Source organism: Choristoneura fumiferana, chromosome 17 (assembly GCF_025370935.1).
Source record: "Choristoneura fumiferana chromosome 17, NRCan_CFum_1, whole genome shotgun sequence".
Taxonomy (NCBI): domain Eukaryota; kingdom Metazoa; phylum Arthropoda; class Insecta; order Lepidoptera; family Tortricidae; genus Choristoneura; species Choristoneura fumiferana.
This window is the reverse complement of record NC_133488.1, coordinates 20,578,489-20,605,243: the sequence shown is the minus strand read 5'-3', so window position 1 is coordinate 20,605,243 and position 26,755 is coordinate 20,578,489. Positions and strand designations below refer to the sequence as shown.

General features: G+C 43.2%; 1 protein-coding gene across 1 annotated transcript in view; it reads left to right on the top strand.

Annotated features, from left to right (window-relative positions):
• SMC1 (structural maintenance of chromosomes 1) overlaps window positions 1–24,773 on the top strand; it is a 33,946-nt gene extending 9,173 nt beyond the window's left edge. Inside the window, exons 11-26 of the mRNA XM_074100269.1 lie at window positions 356–484; window positions 3,104–3,186; window positions 4,954–5,128; window positions 5,980–6,234; window positions 6,773–6,838; window positions 7,929–8,062; window positions 11,528–11,649; window positions 14,013–14,194; window positions 16,782–16,904; window positions 18,378–18,487; window positions 20,263–20,407; window positions 21,069–21,173; window positions 22,007–22,081; window positions 22,795–22,973; window positions 23,791–23,968; window positions 24,595–24,773. Of these exons, the coding sequence (XP_073956370.1) occupies window positions 356–484; window positions 3,104–3,186; window positions 4,954–5,128; window positions 5,980–6,234; window positions 6,773–6,838; window positions 7,929–8,062; window positions 11,528–11,649; window positions 14,013–14,194; window positions 16,782–16,904; window positions 18,378–18,487; window positions 20,263–20,407; window positions 21,069–21,173; window positions 22,007–22,081; window positions 22,795–22,973; window positions 23,791–23,968; window positions 24,595–24,654 (2,121 nt within the window). The 3' untranslated portion in view covers window positions 24,655–24,773. The remainder of the gene's footprint in view (window positions 1–355; window positions 485–3,103; window positions 3,187–4,953; window positions 5,129–5,979; window positions 6,235–6,772; window positions 6,839–7,928; window positions 8,063–11,527; window positions 11,650–14,012; window positions 14,195–16,781; window positions 16,905–18,377; window positions 18,488–20,262; window positions 20,408–21,068; window positions 21,174–22,006; window positions 22,082–22,794; window positions 22,974–23,790; window positions 23,969–24,594) is intronic.
• The last annotated feature ends 1,982 nt before the right edge of the window (window positions 24,774–26,755 follow it).

Sequence of the window (26,755 nt, the reverse complement as noted above, 5' to 3'; positions counted from 1 at the left end):
GACTATGGAACACTGTGGCATGCTCGATATTTTTATGGTACGGTTTTAAGGTGTATTAAATATGATTTTAATCTAAACTTTGTTTTCACGCCCGTAATAACAGACTTTGAAAGCCATACTTAAAAACCTCACGCAACAGTGCGCCATCTAGTGAGACAAAAAACGATAGCCCTCATTGAGCCAATCGCAAGCAAGGTTCTAACGTCAAACGCACCTACCGATACTTACGCCATCTAGCGATGTTTCACTGGAGTAACCTATTTACTTAAAAGTCAGGTGTCCCGCGTGCTCGTTTGCCCCCTCTTAAATAAAAAAAAAACTTAGCGTCGGTTGAAAAGTGTTCCCTTGTCCTCAGTACGATCGCATGATCAACATGTGCCAGCCGACGCACAAGCGCTATAACGTGGCGATCACCAAAGTGCTGGGCAAATACATGGAGGCCATAGTGGTCGATACGGAGAAGACGGCGCGTCGGTGCATCCAGGTACTGTGTTTTTTTAAACAGAAATAGGCTTGCATTTGACCACACGCGGGTGTAGTTAATGTACGACTTGTTAATGCACGCTTAAATAATGCACGGCCTGATATTCCGTGCTTATGTGCACGAATTATCATGCCGTGCATTATCACCCCGTACAGATCTAGCAGGGAACCAATAATGTACACGCAATAATGTTGACGTGATAATCCGAAGCATTATGTCTTCCGATTATCATGCCTTACGATTACCGTGATTGTAATAAAAAACCTAACGATGGGCGAGAGCGGCGAGTGAGGCTAGCCTCGCTCGCACACCCTCGCCCTTCAACCTGACCCGGCCTGGTCGGGCTTACTCCGATCCGACTATATCGATCTCGCTCGCTGCGCTCACTCGATCTGCGGCGAATAATGTCTATTCATTCGAATCGATTGCATTCAGATTATCACGTCGTACATTATCACTATCACGTATTCTCAATTTATTATTTTTCTGGTGTTTCTTATCTTCAAATTAAGGAGTTGAATTAAGGTTGATGTGAAGTTGTGTTTATAAAATATGCTAGTCTTTATTTTAATCTTAATATTTCTACTTAATTCGGCTTATTCGCATTTTATAATTTACAAATGTTAATAGTAGTGCCATCTATTGCTGTTTTTTTTTGTATTAAACATAGCTTGTAGGGATTGGTAGGCCATGTCACTATGTACATTACAGCGCGCGCAATATTTTGTACGCCGTGATAATGCGCGACCATGATAATGTACGGCATAAAGCAATAATGCTTCGTGTTATCATGTCGTACATTATTGCGCGTACATTCCGAGTTGTACATTATTGTTTCCCCCACACGCCTGAGGGTAAGCGAATATGTGGAGTAACCTGGAGTACGCTAGCCTAATAAATACCCATTCACTTTAGATTTGAAGACGGCCAGATTGTAGCAATCAGGGAACACAGAAGCTGACAGCCTGATGCCTTGATCACATGTACCGAGTAAACAGGCGAGACAGTGCTCTCGGCCGAGTACTCGGTTCGTATAAACATAGCGCCGAGCGCTCGGGCGAACAAAGCGGCGAGACAGTAGCTCGGCTCCCGTTCCATCTACTAGGCCGAGTGTCCTTCCCCGCACTGTCTCGCTCGCTCACTCGGCAGGGCTGAACATGTACTGTCTCGACACTCGGCCGTCGCGTCGCCGCGCGCGTCATTTTTGAAGTGAACTGACTGTCCTAATTTCAAAACATGTGTGAACGAACTAAAATAATTTCCTTGCTCACCCGCGAACTTACGATAGCTATGCTTATGCAAAATAGTGCACATGCAGTTCCTCCACCTCCACACTGTAAGAACACACACAAATCACACAAACCCATCTATCACCACCACCACACTACACTGACGCGTTTCGAACTCAACAAGAGCTCATCTTCAGAGTGACACAACCGTACACCATGCTACCAGTTGTTAGACTCAAAGCTCCGCAAAGTAACGCCTGATTCAATAAATCATGTGTGAACGGTTACTCGATTACAAATCACTGTCTCGGCCGAGAAACATTTTACTGTCTCGCCCGTTTGCTCGGTACGTGTGATCAAGGCCTGACTGGCTGGCTTAATAGGTAAAACACTTAATCCAGGCCCGACATTGCATTGTCATGACATCAGCAGGAAATTGTTCACTGTTGAATAAAGGCATCCTCCTTGTAACTTACACCCGCCGGTTACTGCTCTCGCTATTGCCCTGATCACACGTACCGAGTAGCATGGCGAGACAGCAAATTGGTACTAGGCCGAGAGAATAGGGTGGGCGAGTAGGTGATTACACGCATTTTGATTTTCCTGGTGACAGTCGTCAATACGCGGTTGCGCGGCCGCTCACTACGACGACGCTACTGACTGGCGAGTGGCGAGTGAACGGGTTCATACCTGCCGAGTGGCGAGCGAGTCAGCGCGGGGTATGCTGAGAGGAGTGCGGGGGGGCACTCGGCCTAGTAAACAAACCAGGGTCCGAGTGGCTCGCTCGCCATTTTGCTCGGCCGAGTACTAGGCCGAGTACTCGTCACATAGTACACACGAACCGAGCACTCGGCCGAGGACACTCTCTCGCCATTCACTCGGTACGTGTGATCAGGGCATATGTCGTCGGTCGAGCTACTGTGAGGACTGCCGAATGCCACTTCCAGTTCGTGGTTGTCACTCAAAATCACTTATTAAAGCTCTTACTTGTACCAAGTTCGGGGAATCACCACGCTGAACGATCCTCGGAAGGCAGCCATTTTGGGAACGAAGTTTGAACATTGTGTCGAACCATCATTGACTGACCATGATTGACTGACTGACTCATCTGTTGTAAAGTGGAGATACTAATATTTAGGGAATAATTTAGTGGAACGATGCGAAGGAAACGCTAGGTCAACGACACAATTGATTTATTTATCTACCTTACAACGTAACAATATTAAATCTACCCTCGTAGTATACCACACAGATGAGGCCCCAAAGTTGTCTCACTGGGCCAGTAACAGCATATTCACTATAGCCTTGAAGAGCCCGAGTAGTCGCGAGGAGGCTTGCTAACTGTAGTCTTGATAATTTGAAGTTTTTTATTATAATATTGTTTTGTCAGGTGTTAAAAGAGCGTATGTTGGAGCCCGAAACGTTCCTCCCGCTGGACTACATTCAGGCCAAACCTCTCCGCGAGAGGCTACGGTGAGTTCTTACACTTTCCTAATAAGTTGTTTAAAGTTCCACGCTTCTCAATTGATTTCTCATTAATATTTTTATTTAATTTGTAATTTTAATCGTCACGCTTTTTAATTTAATATTTTTTTAACATGAACTATATGAATAAGTGCCTAAATGTTTCATAGCCCAGATAGTTTACAACAATATAATTTATGGTGTTTATATTACACCAGTAAGGGGCTCTATGACAGGCTCGTATCGTGAGGTCCGTTTGATAATTTTGGTATTTACATCACGTCTGTGATTGGTTGAATAAATGAACCAATCGCAAGCAAGACAGTCACGTGAAACGGACCTCTCTATACTAACGCCATCTAGTGATTTTTTGTCTGTCAAGAAACCTTCAATGAAGCTGTGTTTCCATCAAAGATGTGCGATGATGTGTCGCGACGAATGTGTTTTTCATGAACCAATAGAAACGCTTCATTTACCTATCCAATGGTGGAAACAGCTGAGCGGAGCGAGGCGAGGTAAATGAAACGTTTCTATTGGTTCATGAAAAAAGTAAAACAGACTCCAAAAAAATGACGAAAAATGGAACCGACTACAAAACCCTTTCTCAAGGGTACAAAACCCTTTCTCAAGGATTTTGTAGTCGGTTCCATTTTTCGTTATTTTTTTTATTTTTTTGGAGACGGTTTTACTTTTTGTTAAAATTTTTCTTTATTTCTCACTTTTTAGTGATTTCTAGCCAAAGTACATCTCACAACGATTCCATTAAGCCCGAACACGGCTTAGTTACGTTGTTTTATAACAGAGTTCCGTTGCCTACCTTCCGGCTTCAGCATCAGATAAATTCGAAAGAATCCTTAACTTAAAGCTCCTTATATTAAATGATATTGTAACGGATTAAAGCTCCTTCATAGTCGCTTATCTAGGTATATTAATTATGATCGTTTATAGACGAGCGAGCATTACTTAGCTTTGACGAGTTCCATTGGTCATCTACGGTCTTCTTCATCAGATCCAGTTTACCAAATGATACTTTCTGAATGTAAATGCTTATTTTAAAATTTGAGGTTTGCCCTTGATTACCCTAGGATCCCATCATCAGATTTTGACTTGGTGACAATGTGACCACCTCAGAAGAATACCCTTTCGAATAGAAAAATAATTTTGAAAATCGGTCCACAATGAGGGCTATCGTTTTTTGTCTCACTAGATGGCGCACTGTTGCGTGAGGTTTTTAAGTATGGCTTTCAGAGTCTGTTATTACGGGCGTTAAAACAAAGTTTAGATTAAAATCATATTTAATACACCTTAAAACCGTACCATAAAAATATCCAGCAACCACAGTGTTGCTTAGTCCCGTTTTGTTCGGAAAAAAAGGGAGGACAAAAGTTTCCGAAAGACAAAACTGTCTCAAAACACAGACATTCATTGCCCCGTATCGCATAATTGCCATAATTAATTTCAGATATTGCAAAATATTCACAAAATTATTCTAATTATAAATAAACCCGCGTAGCTCACCCAAAAACTATGAGATTTGACATTTCGGAGACCTCACGCTACACTAGCGCCTCTAGCGGCGAATTCATTCGCGATAGCCCTCATTGACTGAGTAATCGGTGAACATACATAAAAAATAATAATAATAATACAAACATTGGAACATAGAACCTTCTCTTTTTTTGATTTGAAGACGGTTAAAAAACATTCCTCGCGACACATCCTGGCCCAATTTTGTTGTAAACGAAGCGTAATGGTGTGCCCCCACCTGCACCGCAGCGACATCCGCGAGCCCAAGAACGTGAAGCTCCTGTTCGACGTGCTGCGCTTCGAGCCGGCCGCCATCCACCGCGCGGTGCTCTTCGTAACCAACAACGCGCTGGTCTGCGAGACGCCCGAGGACGCCTCGCGCGTCGCCTACGACCTGGACCGCAGCAAAAACAGTCGCTACGACGTGAGACACTGCCCTGCCCAGTGCCCACCCACTACATAGATTGGTGACTGGTTACAGACAGACAGACATAAAAAAAAATTGACATTTTTCAGACTTTTCTTATTGGTTGTGCTATAAGAGCTACCAGATTTCTTAGATTTCTTAAACAGCAGGATGGACAGACCGTCAGACAGACAGACAGATGGACGGACGGACGCATAACAAAGTGATTTTGTAATGGATCCACTTCGCCGACTGATGTATGAACCCAAAAAAAACGGAACAAGTTATAGAAGCATCTATTACTATTAATGGGCGTGGCTTACTATTTTAATGCTTACTCGTATCATCTGTGGCAGTTCTATGGCCTTGTTTTAATTTTTCGAACACTTCCACTGCTCCATACTCTTTAGCAGAAGTATTTTCTGAAAGGCATACATAATTTGACAATACGTGCCCGACTGCGGATCTACCCGCAAACATTCCACGTAATTAATCAAACCCATGTCTGTGAAATAAATTTAATAAAAGCAAAACCAGCAAATGGACACCATGTTTTTATGATTTTATGATTACAAAGACCTAAAGTAATAGCAACGAGAATACGTAAATTATGTCATGAGACAGAAAGGGAGCGGAATACTAATAATGACGTATCAGACAAAGATGAATATATCTCGTCTCGTTGGCTTTGCTTTAGTGTCTTTGGCCCTTAAGGCGACTCAGCCCAAAAAAAACCCACGTCATATCAAATTATATTGACGCGGATAACTCAGGACGACGACGACGAAGACGTGAGTTACCCGGGTCAATATATTTTAATATGAGTGAGTCTCACGGTAGTTTCATGTTCAAAACAACCACATCCTTAGGCTTTGGCGCTGGACGGCACGTTCTACCAGAAGTCGGGCATCATCTCTGGCGGGTCGCTGGACCTGGCGCGCAAGGCCAAGCGCTGGGACGAAAAACACCTGTCGCAGCTCAAGGCCAAGAAGGAAAAGCTCACGGAAGAGCTGCGCGAGAGCATGAAGAAGTCGCGCAAAGAGTCCGAGCTCACCACCGTCGACTCGCAGATACGCGGCCTTGAGGCCCGGCTTAAGTACGCGCAGACCGACCGCGACACCACGGTATGTTGCTTAACTTATGGTTTTTAGACGACCGGATAGCCTACTGGTTAAAGAATCTATGAAGACTATGAAGCTTACGAAGGGTTCGAATCCCATGGTATGTTGGCTAGCTCGTTTGCACGTTCGTTTAGTCCCCAAGTTAATATATTAGATCACAGATTCCCACTATGATGAAAGGTACAGACAAAGCTCAACCGCTATGTTTAGAGTCATAAAACTTGCCATAGTTCTCTTAAGTGTTAACGTCAATGAAGACCGCGGTATAATTTGTGGGAATTCCCACGGGTATTTTTGTTTTGTACTCCTTCACGCTAAAAAGACTGGATGGTTTTGGATTGTATTTTGTATGTAGACAGCTGGAAGTTTGGAATAACACACAGACTACTTTTTATCCCGATATTCCCCACGGGATCGGAATAAAGTCCTCAAAATTTCAACCGCCGTAAGTGATATTTGGCAATTCCCATAGGAATTTAGTTAAATACCAGAATTTCAATGATACTGTCGGATCATTAATTATTTACTTGGTTTGTTGCAGCTAAAACAAATCAAACAGCTCGACGCCGAGCTCGCCGAGCTGGAGCGCGCCATGGAAACTTTCGGAGTAAGTTTGAGGAGCGGGTAGCGTGGGGGTTAGTGCCCCAGTCAGGGGGGGCTTTATAGTCATGAAGCTAGAAGTGCCGGGTCCATCCCGGTAGCGGCAGACACTTGTACGATGAAAACAAATGATAGAATAGAATATATGTATATATGTTTGAACAACTACAATGCTACAGATAAAAAAATGCAAAACATTCATGGTGTAGCTGTCACAAAAAAGGATACCACTCAACTGGTCATGGTCATGGCACATAGTGCCACCACCAGTAATGATAAGACATAGTTAGACAGAAAACTGCAACCCTCAAAGGGTATAGTATGAATTCGTCTAAAAAGCAGGTGGTCTAAGTATCCAACTTGTTATATATTTTTCTAACCTTTGTAATGTGTCGAGGTAAACGTTTGTAAACGTCGAGGTAAATATTACTTGTGTAATAATACCATAGGTTTAATCATAGGTTAGACCATGTTTTTTTTGTTATGCGGATTAAAGTTTCTATCTGTCTAGGTTAGGTTAGAGTTGCGTCAAGGCGTGAAGAGCCTCGGCCTCGTCGACTTTGAGTCAAAGCATTTTAGACCACTTGCTTCTTAGACCACTTGCTACTTAGACCACTTGCTTCTCAGATCACTTGCTTCTCAGACCACTTGCTTCTCAGACCACTTGCTTCTTAGACCACTTGCTACTTAGACCACTTGCTTCTTAGACCACTTGCTTCTAAGACCATTTGCTACTTAGACCACTTGCTTCTTAGACCACTTGCTTCTAAGACCACTTGCTACTTAGACCACTTGCTTCTTAGACCACTTGCTTCTTAGACCACTTGCTTCTTAGACCACTTGCTTCTTAGACCACTTGCTTCTTAGACCACTTGCTACTTAGACCACTTGCTTCTTAGACCACTTGCTTCTTAGACCACTTGCTTCTTAGACCACTTGCTTCTTAGACCACTTGCTACTTAGACAGCTGGTCTAAGCTGGGCTTTTTAAACGAAATGGTACTACCGTCCGTCGCTCGGTACCGCGTAGTCGCGTAAACTGAGTATAGACTTGAATGGACGAACTTGATTTTTGTAATGAAATATGTATGTCTGCAGCCTCAGATCGAAGAGATCGAGCGCACGATCAGCTCCCGCGACGCGCGCATCCAGGAGGTCAAGGAAAACATGAACAACGTGGAGGATGTGGTGTTCCGCCGCTTCTGCCGCGACATCGGCGTCGCCAACATACGGTACGCACGTGACAATAAACAAAGTGTTTGTTCTGTGGGTAGGTCGCCAACAGTTGTTTTATGTGTCACTTTTTTCCTTCTATATAAATTAATAATTTCACACCTTTTAACCATTTCAATATTGCGACGAGAACTCATTTTAAAGAATAATTACAATAATAAGCAGATTCAACTTGAAAGAGACGATCAAACGATGTTGCAAGCAGCTGAACAAGTAGCAAAGTCTTTGTAATAAAAACAGCCTGGTAGTTTGAAGATCTTCAGTCTACCCTCTTTAAGTTTCTTTAAACATGCATGACTTACCGATAAATTTTAAGACGACCCGATATAGATCCGATTTTCATCGCTTAAGATAACAGTAAGATGGTCAAGTGGTCTGTGAATGCACCGACAGATTCGTATGTCACAAGTTCAAATCCCACCAGGCGATTATATTGAGTTTGTGTTTTTGTAAATTTACTGCTAGATTTGGAGACTACTAAAGTTGACACTAATTCACAACATGGGTCTCCGTAAATAAAGAATTTCATTATCATCAGCATCCCAGCCTATAGATACACGTCCCACTGCTGGTCACAGGCCTCCTCTCAGAATGAGAGGGCTTGGGCCGTAGTTCCCACGCGGGCCCAGTGCGGATTGGGAACTTCACCACACACCAAATAATTTATTGTTGGAATAATGGGAGGACAAGAAACGATAGTAATGCGAATAATAATGTTGTTCTCCTCTTTCGCACAAGTACGAAAGAGACAGAAAATGTCGTTACGCGCTTCGTGGTATCATCCCACGGTGTCCCACCTAGGCAGGGACATAATTTAGTTACGCAGGCAGCGAAATATCAAATTTCTAACATGAATATAAATTTTTTTTTAAGGTCAGCGCCAGCGCCATCTAGTGAGATCTTAGTAAACTAACTAAGTTAGTAAATAAGTAAATACCGCTAATACAGTTCAAACACATAGATGGCGCCGTTTCTCGCGTCAGACGATTATGTTTTGGAATTGTCCATCGACTTTTGCTGGCCATTGTACTTCCCGTGAACTCAGAATCTTGAAATTTGGTATGAAGGTAGCTATTATAACACAACCAACTAGAAAAGTGAAAATTTTTGTTTTTTTTATGTCTGTCTTGTAAATATCAATGACCAATATAATCTGACCCCACACTGCGTACATTTTGCTTAAGAGTAGGGCTCTGCATACACTGGATGTATTAAATCACTTGGAAAAAGCGAGAAATATCTTCAAGACACGAGTCCCGTTTACGTGTACGGAACCCTCAGTGCGCGAGTCGGACTCGCACTTGCCCTTGCCCAGTTTAAGACCATGTTGATGTTGCTAGAATATCCCGTAAGAAACTAGGCAGAAATATTATATTATCATTTTAATTATAAAAAAAGCTGGCAAAACAAATAAAAACAAAAATTACAGATATGTTGGGGTCTCTTACAAAACTATAAGTATTTTGATAAAATTTAATCCATACTTCCATACTAATAATATAAATGCGAAAGTAACTGTCTGTCTGTCTGTCTGTCTGTCTGTCTGTTACGCTTTCACGCCAAAATCGCTAAACCGATTTTGATAAATTTGGTACATTGATAGAATAGACCTTGGGAAAGAACATAGGCTATCTTTTATCGCGAAAAAGTGGCTTTAAGGGGTTGAAATAGGGAATGAAAGTTTATATGGTGGAAGTTCGTCACTGTCGAAGATAAAACCATGAAACTTGCCATTTAAGCACTTAATAAGAAATAAGTCGGTATTTGTTTGAGCTTTTTTCAAAATTCGACCTGTGAGGGGATGAAATAGGGGATGAAAGTTTATATGGAAGGTCGTCACGTCATTAAGCAATGTATTTAAATAGGTTATTTTCAGTAAACCGTAGAAGTTTCTATGTGCTATTATTGGCAGAATAGGTACCCTAAATAAATTAAATACTTTCCAAAGTTACTATTCCACGCGGACGAAGTCGCGGGCAAAAGCTAGTTGAAATATAATTACGTTCACTGTAGTATGATAACAGCTTAACAAATTTGAAATAATATTTGGTATATTGAAATTAAGAGTGATCTAGATAAAGAGTGAAAAGGATTATATGTAAATTCCGGTCCGAAATATACCTACCAGCTACAGTCGAGTTTTTAAACTTCTGGACAAAAACTCGATCAAAAATATTTAAACACGCTTCTACGCCGTTAACAATAAAGTCGTGTTCAAATATTTTAATTTAAATAATTTTTTCGCTCTAATAAGAACTCGACTATACAAACAAAGTGTCTCCTTTAAACCCCTGCCTTTATCTTTTTATTATTTTTGTCCCCTCTTTCGCGATCCTTTTTTATTGTATTGTAATGCATGCTGTTGTGTACCTATGGACGTTAAGCGTCTGAAAATAAGTTATGTTTATTTATTTTTATTTATTTTAACATTATTTGGGAGTACACTCGGACCAACTGAATCGTGACCCACTGTGGAACCTTTTCGCAGAAAGTCATAGTGACACCGCATTGCTTGACAAGGGAATTTATTATGACACTCACCGTGAGAACGTTCTACGGTGGGTCAGGAATGAAATGGTTCGAGACAGTCGAACAGATTGAATCATGGCCCGGGGTGGAACCTTAGTGCTACTAATGTCATGTTGACATCTCATACTTTTGTCAAGCAAATCATTGTGAAATTGATTTAAAGATTTTTTTTTTTTTTATTCGACTGGATGGCAAACGAGCAAGTGGGTCTCCTGATGGTAAGAGATCACCACCGCCCATATAAACTGCAACACCAGGGTATTGCAGATGCGTTGCCAACCTAGAGGCCTAAGATGTAATACCTCAAGTGCCAGTTATTTCACCGGCTGTCTTACTCTCCACGCCGAAACACAACAGTGCAAGCACTGCTGCTTCACGGCAGGATTAGCGAGCAAGATGGTGGTAGCAATCCGGGCGGACCTTGCACAAGGTCCTACCACCTGCACATCTGATTTAAAGATTTTTATTGAACATAATAACATGGTTATTTAAAAACAGAAAGTTCGTAAGCAGCTGCATTAGTATAAACTGAGTCGCAGCTGTTTACGCCCACCTCAATACATAGAAGTCATGTTCCACAGTGTTACATAACAGTATAAATAGAAAAACTTAAACTCAAATTAGGTACTTAAATTACCTTGAAAAGAGAGGTACATTTCCAATAGTACCCCTAGCATAAACAGAGCATGTAAGTAAACAAACAGTTTTTAATATATAGGTAAACTTATTTCCATTACTCAAACAATCTAGAAATGTGTAAAATTTAACCGATTAGCTACCATCAACAAGTGTCTCTGTGTCATCATAAGTAAGACCCTGTAAGTAATTCGTCAACTTAGTTTTGCATTGCCAGTAGGATAGTCCATAGAATTATTAAAAGGTTCCTCCGCCGTGGGTGATGATTTTGTTGTCATGTAGATTGGTTGTGGTTGTAGGCAGTACGAGGAGCGCGAGCTGCGCGCGCAGCAGGAGCGCGCCAAGCGGCGCATGGAGTTCGACGCGCAGATCGACCGCATCGCGTCCAATCTAGAGTTCGAGCGCTCGCGCGACACTCAGAGTCAGTACCAACTACCAACTACCAAACCAACACCCGAAGGAGCTTTGTGCCGGTGCACGATGCCCTGCCCACGCAACAACACCAAACAAAACATCAAGGGGCTGTTTCACCATCCACTGATTAGTGTAAACTGACGGTTAAATGCGATGCCGTCTCCTATTCGCACAAAACAAATAGAGACGGCATCACATTTAACCGTCACTTAACGCTAATCAATGGATGGTGAAACAGCCCCTACATTTAAAAAATCCGACTGCCAAAACTAAAAGGAAGAAAATAAGTCTAGTGGTCTTGAACTCTGTTAAATAGCTAATTTAAAGTTCAACAGTCGGGACCCAGAGTTTTTGAGCGTCACGATTTAAATGGGTCCCGACTGTTGAACTTTAAATTAGCTATTTAACAGAGTTCTAAACAACTAGGCTTATTTTCTTCCTTTTAGTTTTGGCAGTCGGTTTTTTTGATTTTTTTAATTTAATGTTTTATTTTACACTTTTTTGATATTTATGTGAAAACGGTAGATTAAAAATATTATAACTCATATATATATACCAAGATTTTTTGAGCTGGTTACGATTTGAATGGGTCCCGACTGTTGAACCTTAAATGAGGTTCTTGACAGAGTTCTAGACCACAAGACTTATTTTCTTCCTTTTAGTTTTTAAGGCAGTCGGGTTTTTTGATGTTTTAAATTTAATGTTTTTTTTTTTAATACTTTTTCATATTTCTGTGAAAATAGTAGATTAAGGGCCTGTTTCACCATCTGTCCACTAACTTTAAGTGTCAGATAAAAGTAATGCCGTCTTTGTTTATTCGGACAAAACATACAGAGACGGCAACACTAATATCCGTCACTTAAAGTTAGTGAACAAGTGATGAAACAGGCCCTAAAAGTATTATAACCCATATATATTTAGAATGGGCTAATTATTAGCTTTCATTTGATTCCCATATTGTTACAATACAAAATTCTTTTTTATTCCTTCGCCATATTTTTTTTCGCAGACGCCATATTGAAATATTATATACTTTATGTCAATCCGACAGTTATGACGAATCCAATGATACCTCATATGTTACAATCCGTCCAGCCGTTTAGGCTGCAGCGAGGACCAAAGAAATGGACATACATACCCACATACATACATACACTCGAAAAACATAACCCTCCTTCGGGCAGTCGGGTAAAAAGACGGCGACGCATCCGAGCCGAACCATCCCTTTTAGCTCTTATTGCGTGGACTTAAAGCTATTTTCTATCGGCTTTTGCCGATTCCGCGTCGATAGATGTGGAGAGACCCTAACCGTGCAGTTTGAGTGCGCCGTCTCTTTCTCGAGCGATACTTTGAGGAGGGACATTTCAAAACTGCGCAGCTTAACGCATAGTGCGTACAGAGCCTTAGAAGTTTAGATAAGTATGCTTTCGTTGCCGAAAAGTGGACTAACATTAGACGGTACGGCGCGGTACTGAGAAAGTAGTCAATTTTCTTTCTGTTTTACCGCGATTGCCAACACTACTATACTTTCTCTATCATGATTCCGTTATTATTCCCCTCAATTCTCAGGCTTAGGCCAATGTCAGTTAAATTAAAGATAAATATATTCTTCTTCTTCACGTTGTACGGTGATGGTAGTTTTTGCAACTTGATAGCAAAATTCCAGAAACCACGCGGAGACAACTTGCGCATTAAAAAATGTCAGACACTAGAGCAATATAGAATTTTGAGATCACTGTTCACTGTTAAGGTTTATCGCCGCATAAAACACTATCAACATTATACTTCAACTAGCCAAAGAAGCAGAAATACCAAAATTAGATATCGTCTACATCCGCCATGTTCGAATGCTTCAAATCGAATCATCATGATTCCAAATCGGTGAACTCACTAATTTCGAAGTTGACACATTTCTGCGCGGTTATATTATAGTGAGGCGTATCTAAACTTATAAATTAATTTCTCAGAAATTATTTGTCTGGAAGAGATCGCTTTTTAGCGATGAGACCGCCTATTGTCTACCTGAATTTTTTATTTTTGTAATGTCTGTACTGCTTTTGGTGATCAATAAGGAATATTTCGTCGCTACTTTGAAAAAGCTGGTATCTCAAAATCGATGATCTTTCCGAGTGAACTTAATGAACATTGCTTTAAGGGTCAAATTTGCTGACGTATTGATTTGAGATACGAGATTTTTTCAAAGTAGTGACGATTTGTAAACATCAGTCGAGAAAGCCAGCTGAATACCAATTTTTCCGATAAAATACGATGGCAAAATGTTGTCCTCTAAATCTGTGTCTGTGGTGTTTTTTTGCTTCGCTTTGAACTGTGTCCGGGACGGCACGTTAACCAATCAGCATTGTTGATCAGAGAACGTGACCCGCTGGGAGCGCACGGTGCAGGACGGCGAGGACGAACTGGAGGCGGGGCGGCAGGCGGAGGCCAAACAGCGCGCTGACGTGGACCGGGAGCTGCAGCGCGCTGAGGGGCTCAAGGGGGAGCGCAGCGCCGCGCGCGCGCGACACGACCAGGCCGAGGAGGGCGTCGCCAAGGTGAGGGGGGGGGGGGGGCTCAAGGGGAGCGCAGCGCCGCGCGCGCGCGACACGGCCAGGCCGAGGAGGGCGTCGCCAAGGTGAGGGGGGGGGGGGCTCAAGGGGGAGCGCAGCGCCGCGCGCGCGCGACACGACCAGGCCGAGGAGGGCGTCGCCAAGGTGAGGGGGGGGGGGGGGCTCAAGGGGAGCGCAGCGCCGCGCGCGCGCGACACGACCAGGCCGAGGAGGGCGTCGCCAAGGTGAGGGGGGGGGGGGGCTCAAGGGGGAGCGCAGCGCCGCGCGCGCGCGACACGACCAGGCCGAGGAGGGCGTCGCCAAGGTGAGGGGGGGGGGGGCTCAAGGGGGAGCGCAGCGCCGCGCGCGCGCGACACGACCAGGCCGAGGAGGGCGTCGCCAAGGTGAGGGGGGGGGGGGCTCAAGGGGGAGCGCAGCGCCGCGCGCGCGCGACACGACCAGGCCGAGGAGGGCGTCGCCAAGGTGAGGGGGGGGGGGGCTCAAGGGGGAGCGCAGCGCCGCGCGCGCGCGACACGACCAGGCCGAGGAGGGCGTCGCCAAGGTGAGGGGGGGGGGGGGCTCAAGGGGGAGCGCAGCGCCGCGCGCGCGCGACACGACCAGGCCGAGGAGGGCGTCGCCAAGGTGAGGGGGGGGGGCTCAAGGGGAGCGCAGCGCCGCGCGCGCGCGACACGACCAGGCCGAGGAGGGCGTCGCCAAGGTGAGGGGGGGGGGGGGCTCAAGGGGGAGCGCAGCGCCGCGCGCGCGCGACACGACCAGGCCGAGGAGGGCGTCGCCAAGGTGAGGGGGGGGCTCAGGGGGAGCGCAGCGCCGCGCGCGCGCGACACGACCAGGCCGAGGAGGGCGTCGCCAAGGTGAGGGGGGGGGGTCAAGGGGAGCGCAGCGCCGCGCGCGCGCGACACGACCAGGCCGAGGAGGGCGTCACCAAGGTGAGGGGGGGGGGGGCTCAAGGGGGAGCGCAGCGCCGCGCGCGCGCGACACGACCAGGCCGAGGAGGGCGTCGCCAAGGTGAGGGGGGGGGGCTCAAGGGGGAGCGCAGCGCCGCGCGCGCGCGACACGACCAGGCCGAGGAGGGCGTCGCCAAGGTGAGGGGGGGGGGGGCTCAAGGGGGAGCGCAGCGCCGCGCGCGCGCGACACGACCAGGCCGAGGATGGCGTCGCCAAGGTGAGGGGGGGGGCTCAAGGGGGAGCGCAGCGCCGCGCGCGCGCGACACGACCAGGCCGAGGAGGGCGTCGCCAAGGCGAGGGGGGGGGGTCAAGGGGGAGCGCAGCGCCGCGCGCGCGCGACACGACCAGGCCGAGGAGGGCGTCACCAAGGTGAGGGGGGGGGGGGGCTCAAGGGGGAGCGCAGCGCCGCGCGCGCGCGACACGACCAGGCCGAGGAGGGCGTCGCCAAGGTGAGGGGGGGGGCTCAAGGGGGAGCGCAGCGCCGCGCGCGCGCGACACGACCAGGCCGAGGAGGGCGTCGCCAAGGTGAGGGGGGGGGCTCAAGGGGGAGCGCAGCGCCGCGCGCGCGCGACACGACCAGGCCGAGGAGGGCGTCGCCAAGGTGAGGGGGGGGGGGGGGGGCTCAAGGGGGAGCGCAGCGCCGCGCGCGCGCGACACGACCAGGCCGAGGAGGGCGTCGCCAAGGTGAGGGGGGGGGGGGCTCAAGGGGGAGCGCAGCGCCGCGCGCGCGCGACACGACCAGGCCGAGGAGGGCGTCGCCAAGGTGAGGGGGGCGAGACAAGCAGCGCGCAGAGGGGCTCAAGAGGGAGCGTTGCCAATCCCAGCGTTGATATGTCAAGGCGACGTCTTTCAATTTCAATGTCTTCTCAAAACTTCGTTTAATTATTTGTTGAGTAGCCGTTTAAATACAGGTCTATGACATGGATGCACATTCCCATGGGCAGAGCACTGCTTAGTCATGACGAGAAATTTTTGAGCACTGAAATTATCCAATAATTTACGATTATCATTCATTGGATTAATCCTAACTCAATAATAGTAGATTATTGTCGTGGCCTGGAAGTAGCCAATTGCTGGCTGAGTATGAGTATTAAACGGACGAGCTTGCGAGTCCGTTTAACTAATACGAAGCCAGCAATTGCTGTTCCAGCCGAGACTAATTACAGCTTTTCTCAAAAATGGTGAATAATTCTGAAATAGAAAAAACTTTTTCTCAAAAAATATTATAAAATTTCATTTTATTCCAATATTTTTCTTAATGCTTTCCCGCCTTTTTTCATTAAAAATAAACAGCTGGTGTATTTTTCCACCGAAAACACCACAAGCTATTTCAGACCCAATTGAAAAAGTCCGGAGTTCCAACAAAATATCTGATACCGGCCATTAAGACTTGGCTGTATACGACTTGTGCCAACATTTCCATGGCCTTTTTAACTTAAAAAAAAGTGACTGATTGTAGGCGCGTTAATTCATTATTGTCGAGCTAGCGCGCCTTCAATCTTTTTAACTTTTTAATTTTTCGCTGACCATAAACTATGCACTTCACCTTCTGATATGTAAAGAATAATGACAACATTTATGGACATTTTTGAGAAAAATCCATACTTCATAATGTTTATGTCTGACAGGCTCGTAAGGACCTCACGTCGATCCAGAAGGACATCCAGAGCATCCAGAAGCAGATTGCCAGCACCGAGTCGCGGATCGAGAGCAAACGCAGCGACCGACACAACATACTGCGCCAGTGCAAGGTAACTGCAGCTATAAGTCTCCTATGACAGCGTACAGTCACCTGCATTAATCTGCCACAGCGGAGCGTGCCAAAATATCTGACACGTCCTAACGTCTCTACAAATAGAGTCGTATCGGATATGCAAAAATCCTTCTCGTCTTCTTTCTAGCGGTACAGTCGGAACTACAATCATGACCCAGGGTAGAACCTTTGTGCTACTGATGCCACGTTGACATCTCATACTTTTGTCAAGCAAATCATAGTGAAATTAATTATTAAAAGGTTCCACCCTGGGCCATGATTCAATTTGTTCCAGGGTTTCTCAAAGTGGGGTTCGCGACATGGTTTACTTGATGGTGACTGCAAGACTGGCAAGATGATTAAGATTGGTTTTTGGAGTCTTTTTGTATTTTTTATTTCAACTCCAAATTTGTTACTTATTTGTTTGTTATTTGTTGTTGTTTGTTTCAGTTTGTATTTTCGTTGGCAAGATGATTCTTACCTATACTTGTTACTTTATTGAAATAAATAATATACATTATATTATGATAACAATTGAAATGTAAATAAACTTAGTTTCTCCAACAGCCAATTTTATTACTAGGTATCTTTGGGGGGGGGGGGGTTGGTAGGGGTTCGCTGTCGTCTAGAAACTATAACAGGGGTACGTGGAGCCATAAGTTTGAGAAACTATGTGTTAGACTGTACATAAGACGATTAACTGGTCGCCGACCGCCAGCTCGTCCTGCAGGGCTACTACGAAACTCGAAGTTCGTATCGTACCGTCCCTCTCGCTCTCGTATTAAATAGCACAAGTGTCAGAGGGACCGCGCGAACTTCGAGTTTCGAGTTTCGTAGTAGCCCTGCTGTGTCGTCTTCACCGCTCAATCTGCTGGCATTCTATTAACATTTCCTATCCAATGGAGTCTTGTAGACTTAGTTTCTCCCATGATATTAAGATCAGATACTATAATAATATCTTCCTGCTCCTGGTTCTTACGGATCCTCTAGCTACCATCTCCCTTCTGCGTATTTACTTATTTCTGTTTTATTTCTAACCCCCGCAACACAAGCACTTATGAATGTCAAAATAAAATCTACCACCGGTTCGGAAAAAACTCTCTTGAGAAGAATCCGGCAAGAAACTCAACGAGGTATATTTTTTGAAACAGATTTACAATATTATTAAATACAACTTTATTTTTAACACAGTAGGTTCGCTATTAGAAGGGATCGCTAATGCGGATCGGAATTATTTCCAAATATCCCTGTCCATGATATAATCATTAACTTTATAATACGCCTTAGATATTAATGTCTTCTTGACTTAGACACGTTTAATCAAAATCGGTTCAGCCGTTTTTGAGATATTGAACTTTGAAGTGACAATGTCAGGGGTCTTGCAACTTTTTGTTGGTAAGGTTATTTCCTTACTATTTCAAAGTTTGTTGCAGTATTGTCTGATCGGTTGAGTGGTTTGTTCCGTTTGCAGATCGACGACATCGTGATTCCTCTGCTGGAGGGCAGCCTGGAGGAGCTGGGAGAGAACGAGTCCGACCCCTCCTCGCTCTCCACCACGCAGCAGTACAACAGGGACGCCAGGTATTTTTGATGGCAAACGAGCAAGTGGGTCTCCTGATGGTAAGAGATCACCACCGCCCATAAGCATCTGCAACACCAGGGGTATTGCAGACGCGTTGGACCTCACGTGCCAGTAATTTCACCGGCTATCTTACTCGAATCTCCACGCCGAAACACAACAGTGCAAGCACTGCTGCTTCACGGCAGGATTAGCGAGCAAGATGGTGGTAGCAATCCGGGCGGACCTTGCACAAGGTCCTACCACCTGCAGGTGGTAGATCTTCATGCGATAATATACATAAAATACTCATGGGCGGTGGTGATCATTTGCCATCAGAAGACCCGCTTGCTCGTTTAGCTACCTCTCATAATACAAAAAAAAAGTACTGATGCGTCACTTTTCGTTCATTAGGATCTTTGTCTCCTATACAATCGAGCATATCTATACAGACATAGCGCCAAATATATGTACACATCGTCGTTATGGTTAGTAGCATAAAGTTGTACAGATATTTTTGATGTTTTTGGTTCGTCACCCTAAGATCTATTTTCCTTTGCTCAGTATGAGCGCTAATCTGCTTTACCGATTGAGTACGACATACTGCGTCAAGCTGTCAACCTGCTAAATATAATCAGGTGACTATAGCAACCCTACCACTACACCTTGGCACTGATAAACACTGATAATTAAATAGAACATTATTAAAAATTAAATAGGTTTTGTATTGATATGAAACTAGACATATGTCAGAGGTGTATATTATTTTGACCCTTGTTATCATGTCAAGTAAGTATAATTTGATATGCACTTGTCTGCTTAGTACTTTGGTTTCAAAACGTACTAAGAGTCTATGACTTTGAAAAGGAATCAATTTAATAACTGGTGAAGTTTTTTCTACCCCCACTGTACATACAACATAATATATGTTTATGACCTTGACTGTGCTTAGGAGTCCATTGAAATTTTTTACCTTTTTTTATTTAGTCAATACAATTTTCATTTTACAATTCACTTTAATTGCTGTTAAATTTAGAATACTTAGGGCCTGTTTCAACACCTGTCGACTAACTTTAAGTGTCAGATAAAAGTAATGCCGTCTTTGTTTATTCGGACAAAACAGACAGAGACGGCATCACTGATATCCATCACTTAAAGTTAGTCGACAAGTGGTGAAACAGGCCCTTATTCTTATCTTAAGCCCAGTTTAGACCTGGCCCTACACCAAGGCTCGGATACCGGTTAAATTTCCAAACCGTTATTATGTACTTGGCGCAAAACCTTTTCATTTTGGTTTAAACCGGTTTTTAAGGGAACATTTCCACAAAGTTCTTGTCAGATTAACCGGTTTAGAACAATAAAAACCGGTTTATTCCGGCGCAGGATAAACGTCGCTGCTGGCCGGCCAGCTGTCACTCGTCGAATAAACCGGTTTATTTAGGTTATAGTTAAGTTCTTAAAACGTTCGCGTTCTTATGAAAGTTCGGAGTGAAACCGAAATAAACCGGTATTTACCGCTATTTTATAAACCGGTTCCGAGCCTTGCCCTACACTACGAAGTGCAAAATTCGAACTTCGCATCTTACCGTCAAACTGACGCTAATATTATTTAATACGAGAGTGAGAGAGACGGTACGTTACGAACTTCGATTTTCGAATTTCATAGTACAGTTTGAGGCCAAAAAGCTTACGAGTTTGAAATGGTCAATCGAGTGCCGAATTGTAATGCAACTTGCATAGTTTTTCTTGCAAGTCTAAACTGGCTTTTATTGAGTTGAGTGTTTGTTGTGTGTCGCAGTATCCGGGTGAACTACCGGTCGCTCTCGGAGGCACTAAAGGAGCTGGAGGAGCCGGACGAAGTGAAGCGCAAGGCCGACAAGCTGCAGAAAGCCATCAACACCCTGCAGGCCACCGTCGACAAGATACAGGCGCCCAACATGAGGGTAACTCAACAAACATCTCTTGACAGGAGCAGTCAATCCCAAAGACCTCGTGGGCTGACTGAGAAACGATTATTTGCAATTTTTGGGTTTTGTATCTCGGTCGGCATAACGGAATCCGTATAGAATGACTTTTTTGTTCGCCTATCGATCTGTCAAGTAAAGACCCTTTTTACAAATTTTTATTTCACTTGCAATGTTAGTATCTATGTGTGTATGAAGGAAAGAAAATATGTAACTTTTCCTCAGGAACGCTTGGAGGTTTCAAATTGAAATTAATATAAAATACTTAGGTGTGCTGCCCCTTATATAGTAGTGAAAAAATATTATAAGTCAACGCAATCAGGAGATACCTAAATCTTATAGAGTATTTTAGTTGTTCTAGAATCTAGAAAGTTAAAATTTGGTAAAAATGTGAAATGCCTTTGATTAGAGCAGGGTTTCCCAACCTTTATTTGGCGTGCCCCCCTAGTTGGGAAGCGCTGGACTTTTTTGAAATTCTCGCTGTTCGAAGCTGGGACGGGTCGCTAGGGTATCTCCTGGCTGTGCAGTGTGTTGTGCGTCTGCTTATTACACCGTCGGCGGTAAGCCAGCTAAAAGGTTAATATAGCGTCGCATCTATTGTGTATTTAGTAACTTACGTAATCTGTGGCTTTGTCTACAGGCGATGCAAAAGCTGAACGAGGTGCGCGAGAAAGTGAACGCCACCAACGAGGCGTTCGTTGCGGCTCGGAAGCGCGCGCACAAGGCCAAGCTCGCCTTCGAAAAGGTAACTAAAACTTCTTAAAATATTTAGATAATTTATTGGTCCTCAAAATTAAATAGTCAACTCATTGTATATCGGACATGGCGCTATTATTGGGAGGGTTCGAAGTACTAGGTGAGGGTGATGAAATCTATCGCAGCGCTCATGGTGGCCAAAAGTAGAAATAGTTCTGGCTCTGTCATCTGTCATACTCATATGAATCTGTCATTAACAAAGCAATTTCTATAGACTACCTAATTTTAGTAATAGATGTTTGTGTTATGATGCGAGCTTGAATTATTGAACACTGTCCCTGTTTTGTTCTTAATTCCTCTATGAAACGGTTTGAGGTTGAAATTTTATATTGAGTGATACTCACAAAACCGGTCTTCAAAATGATACTCATTTTGATCTGAAAACGATATTTAATTTATTACTAGCGATATAAAAACAATTATATAATTTTACTTTTATTCAAAGAAACCAATAAGATAGCTTTATCTTTTCGTTTTACAGTAAAAATACAACTAAACATGAAGTAAACAAACCCTGACATAACGAAAATAAAACACACTTTTTGAATAAATTTTACTTACCTCATTTAATTTTAAAGACCAAAAATGAATTCACAACCTTTTGTCCACCCAAATCACGGTATCACAGTAATTTTGAATTATAAATTAATACGTTATAGGTTTGATTTTTGTCACAATGTCGCGATGAAATTTCAAAACGTCAGAGCATCAGAGCCATAAAAGTTGCGGACGCTAGGTGGCGCTGATGTCGTGCACAAAGCCAATAGATATGATATAATGATGGAGTATTATGTTGACTCATATGTGTAATTGGTTTACCAGGTGAAGAAAGAGCGTCACGACAAATTCATGGACTGTTTCGAGCACGTGGCGAATGAAATCGATGCCATTTACAAGGTAGTTACAACACTTCTCTGTTATACGAACAAACACATGCGCTTGGAAACTGTGAGGCCATTGATTCTAACGCGAAGTAATGAGTACTACGTCCAGTAAACACAAAACTTATGTCAGAAGAAAGTAATGCCCGTTTTCCCCTCTGAACGACTCGTAGCCTCTTTGGGGTTCTCTAATTTTTCGCCATAAATATTTTTGCCCAAATGATTCATTCATTTCCCGATTTTCATATGGACGAGCGATTTTTTTTACGGTAAGTACTTCAGGATTGTTATAAAACTAACCTAACCATGGAAAATGGGACGGCCGTTGGTTAGGGACGCCACTTGCGTCGACACACTCGCGCCGTCCCACCTTCCATCTACAGCCAACAGGGCCGGTGCCGCTGCAGATTCTGCGGAATGCCTCAATCGGCACAAATATGTAGGCATCAGTAGTCAGCCTTCTGGGCACCTTACCACCTGGCAGTGATTTTGGGCAACTATTTTATTTATAATTTTAGTTTGTATGTAGTTTTAGTCACCTTTATTTTGTTTTATATTACCTAACCTATAGTGAAATATATTTTGAATAGTTTACAATTAAAAAAAAAAAAACACCACATGACATCGCCTTGTGTGTAGCTTGCTTGCGTACGTAGAAAGGTGTCCACGGCGCTGCAACGTATCGCCATGCAGCTCATGAGGTTCTAAGTAAAGCAAGTGGTCCCTTAGGCGCTGGCGATGAACCAGTCGGCGCAGGCGTTCCTGGGCCCCGAGAACCCCGAGGAGCCGTACCTGGACGGCGTGAACTACAACTGCGTGGCGCCCGGCAAGCGCTTCCAGCCCATGTCCAACCTGTCCGGCGGGGAGAAGACCGTCGCCGCGCTCGCGCTGCTCTTCGCTATACACAGGTCGGTCGCTGGCTGCGCTACTTGCGACAATGTATGCTCTATTTGGGGTGACACTCTTTCCCGACCCGGATAATACCGGGATGGAAATACCGACCCTGTTTTTCGTGTACACGCCCATAGAAGCTCCTGTCAGTTTCTATGGTACACAAAAAACAGGGCCGGTATTTCCATGTCGGTGTTATCCGGGCCGGGAAGGAGTGTCACCCCTCTATTTGTTCTAACATGATTCAAATGACACATGTGATTATGTAACTTTGTGAGGCGGTAACTAATTTTTTATTTTTTCCAACACATATATAATGCTTGAAAAAATGTAATCACATTAAAACTGCTGATTGTTCGAATATTTGAACTCAAATTTTCATTGATAATTATGCAAAACCTATTTCAGTAAAATTAAAGAGTAAATTACGCAAAATGTTTATGTACATTTATAACTAATATCCGCGGAACGACAAAAATTCTTAAAATAGGTATTACCCCTCTGCCAAATAATCTCTGCTAACTCTAGTTGTATGACATCACAGCTTACTGGAATTGACAATATTTACTATAATTATTCAATGGTGCGTGCGAAGTTCCCAATCCGCACTGGGCCCGCGTGGGAACTATGGCCCAAGCCCTCTTGTTCTGAGAGAAGGCCTGTGCCCAGCAGTGGGACGTATATAGGCTGGGATGATGATGATGATGACTATAATTATTAACATTTATTATATTATAATTTACTATATATGTTTACGGGTTATTTTGTAACACGTAGCTACCAGCTAGATTCTTGTATAAATACATTTAAACAACTTGGTTGTATCTTTTGCAGCTACCAGCCGGCCCCATTCTTCCTGCTGGACGAGATCGACGCGGCGCTAGATAACACCAACATCGGCAAAGTAGCCTCCTACATCCGCAGCAAGAAGGGCAACCTCCAGACCATCGTCATCAGCCTCAAGGAGGAGTTCTACGGCTGCGCGGATGCACTCGTCGGCATATGCTCGGAGGTAAGCTCACAAACTAACGGAGTTGGTGCCACCATAAAACCACAAGATGCGATTCTAATAAGGTTTTCTTGCAGTGAAATACCGCTAGATACCAGATTAACTTGCAAGGGTGTTTTTTTTTTGAATATCAAGCATTTTTCCTGCTCGGTATTTATTAAGATAGAAATAAATCAAAACGCAGAAATAATACTAAATTTTACAAACTAAAAAACTAAACTATATCTAAAAAAGGCCCCTGCGGCATTGTGCCGAAGATGCTGGCAGCATTTCCTCGTTGAATCGCTAGGCTAATTCTTTGAGCGAGGTAGCTGCCAGCTCTTCGGTCACCGGTGGCATCGATAAGGGTGAAATTAGATTTTTGGATGCTTTGAAATAAGTGAATAGTTAGTTGGCACACGTCAACGAAATTGTCCTTTGAGATTGCTCATAAAGTTCACTTAGAAAAGTATCGATGTCGAGTTACGATATGTAGATTGAGTGTAAATAAGTAACCCTTTTGCCCCACTGCTCAACTGCGTCAAGTTGAGCAGTGGATAATAACCGCTCAACTGGAAATTGACAGCCAAAGAAAAGTACATTCAACAAAATGTTATGTTTTTTTAACAAAGTTTTTTTTTTTATTACAGCCTGCGGACTGCTTAGTGAGCGACGTGATTACACTGAGCCTCGAGAAATATGAAGACTAGACTACTTGTATAATTATTATGTTTTTTAATTTTTCATTTATTCCCCATTTGTTCGACCAATTGTGCGTTCTCGATTCATTCGTGTTAGAGTTAAGTTATGACATACAGTATAATGAATATATGGTGTTTTATTTTTGTATTTAAGATTTCAGATTATTAGAGATTGTATTTAACGAGGGGGCAATTTTTGAAAGCATTATCTATCAAACGCGTTGTGCACAGGACTAAGGTGTCGAAGAAATTATTATTCTTACGATGATGTATACACATACACACACTCTTGGATATATCATGATAGCACACTGTACAATCGTGTAAAAATATAAACTTGTCCAACGCTTCCAAAATATGTACAGGTGGTGAAAAATATCGGCACATGCACTCTATTGTTAAGGTATTAGAGTTCATGTTTCGATAATTTTCATCACCTTGGCCGCTCCAAAATATCTGATGCCGACTGTACACAGACTTAGAGAGGCGTAATAAGGCCTTGGTAACATATTTTTACGAGTGGCTCGAACAGATAAATATTTGCACGTGACTGTACTCGTTACAATTTAAAATAATCTTGATTTAATTAAATAAAAAAACCTTTTCATTTCTTATCATCTCTATTATTTACAGTAGAACGTTTTATTTTACAACAACAAATTATAACTAAACATTAAACTAAGTATAGGACAGCCAAGATTTCTTAAGATCAACGATGTATCCTGTAGTGCAGTTGACAGGTATTATATTTAGACAGAGGCGTTTGACATGGATTATGAATCAGTGGCTCTAAACATAAAGATACTGTAATTATCCGCTATTTGGCAATATTTAACCCTCGCCTCCCCTGGTTTGTGGTGTGGTGTTGTTTGTAGCATTATAGCGCATAAACGGACTTATTTGGTATTGTGGCCAATTCTACGGACTGTGAATATTTCGATTGAATTATCAAGATGAGAAATAAAAGATTTCAATATTAACGACTACATAATCATCACTTAAATATAAAGTTTTAACGTTTATATATTGAACTGTACAATTTCATTGACGCGATACATTTATAACAAACAATATCTTAAATTATACAATAGGTACCAAACACTCATCGAATTCCTATATTTACAATCTATATATTTCTGGAAAGACAAATTCCGACACCCTGACTCATATAATTTAGTAATCAAATTTGCTAACAGGACAATTAATAAATTACATATTACAATAAATATTTGATTTTGATTTTTATGGACTCTATGTACCGAATTTAGGGTTATCTCATTGCGTTTCCAGAAACGATGAGTAAAGTAAGAATATTTGTTCTAGCGTATCTTGCATCTCTTATGTGTTGGTACAAAAGGAAATAATAGAAACTGCATTTTTTTACAGCTTCAATGAGTTGTCTTAAACCTTTTTAAATAAAGTTAATTTAACATTTGTATTTCGTTTAACGGAATATTTGTTATTTAATCCCTTGTACATACAATGAGCCACATAAAACACAAGTTATACTTAAGTAGTTTTTATAATTCTTTCTAACTAGATAGTGACAAAATGAGCAGTCACCAGTTGCCAAAGATTTACATAGCATGCAAGAAAGTCAGTCGAATAAATTTTGGTACTGCTGGACGCGCTTATTTTTTTTAAAATCGTAACTGAATACAATTACCGCCCGATCGTCAGTGTAAACTTTTGACAGTAAATTGCATAATGTCGAATCAGATTTTAACGGAGACAATACCAGCTTTAGACGTACGGGCTCGGCGAAAAGAGCGATTTTTTTGCCGTGAGTCACAGTCGCAACGTGTTGTATAAAAAATGTTAACATAGTGTAATTGAAAGCCCCGAATTCGTGGCAAGTAAATATTTGTTGAGCAACATTGTTGAATCAATGAGCTATTACGAATGACCATAGAGCTGGCGTATTTCTCGCCCAACGTATTGAGTTGACGATCCCTCCCGCAGGGACAGGACTTGGGGGGAATTGTATATATAGTTAAGTAATTTTGCAGTCAGTATCGGTTACGATCGAGTACCAATCTCCTTTTAGCCTGTCCTTCTACCTGATCCAAAACATACTCTAAATCCTTCACAGTGCAATCTGCCAGGCTAT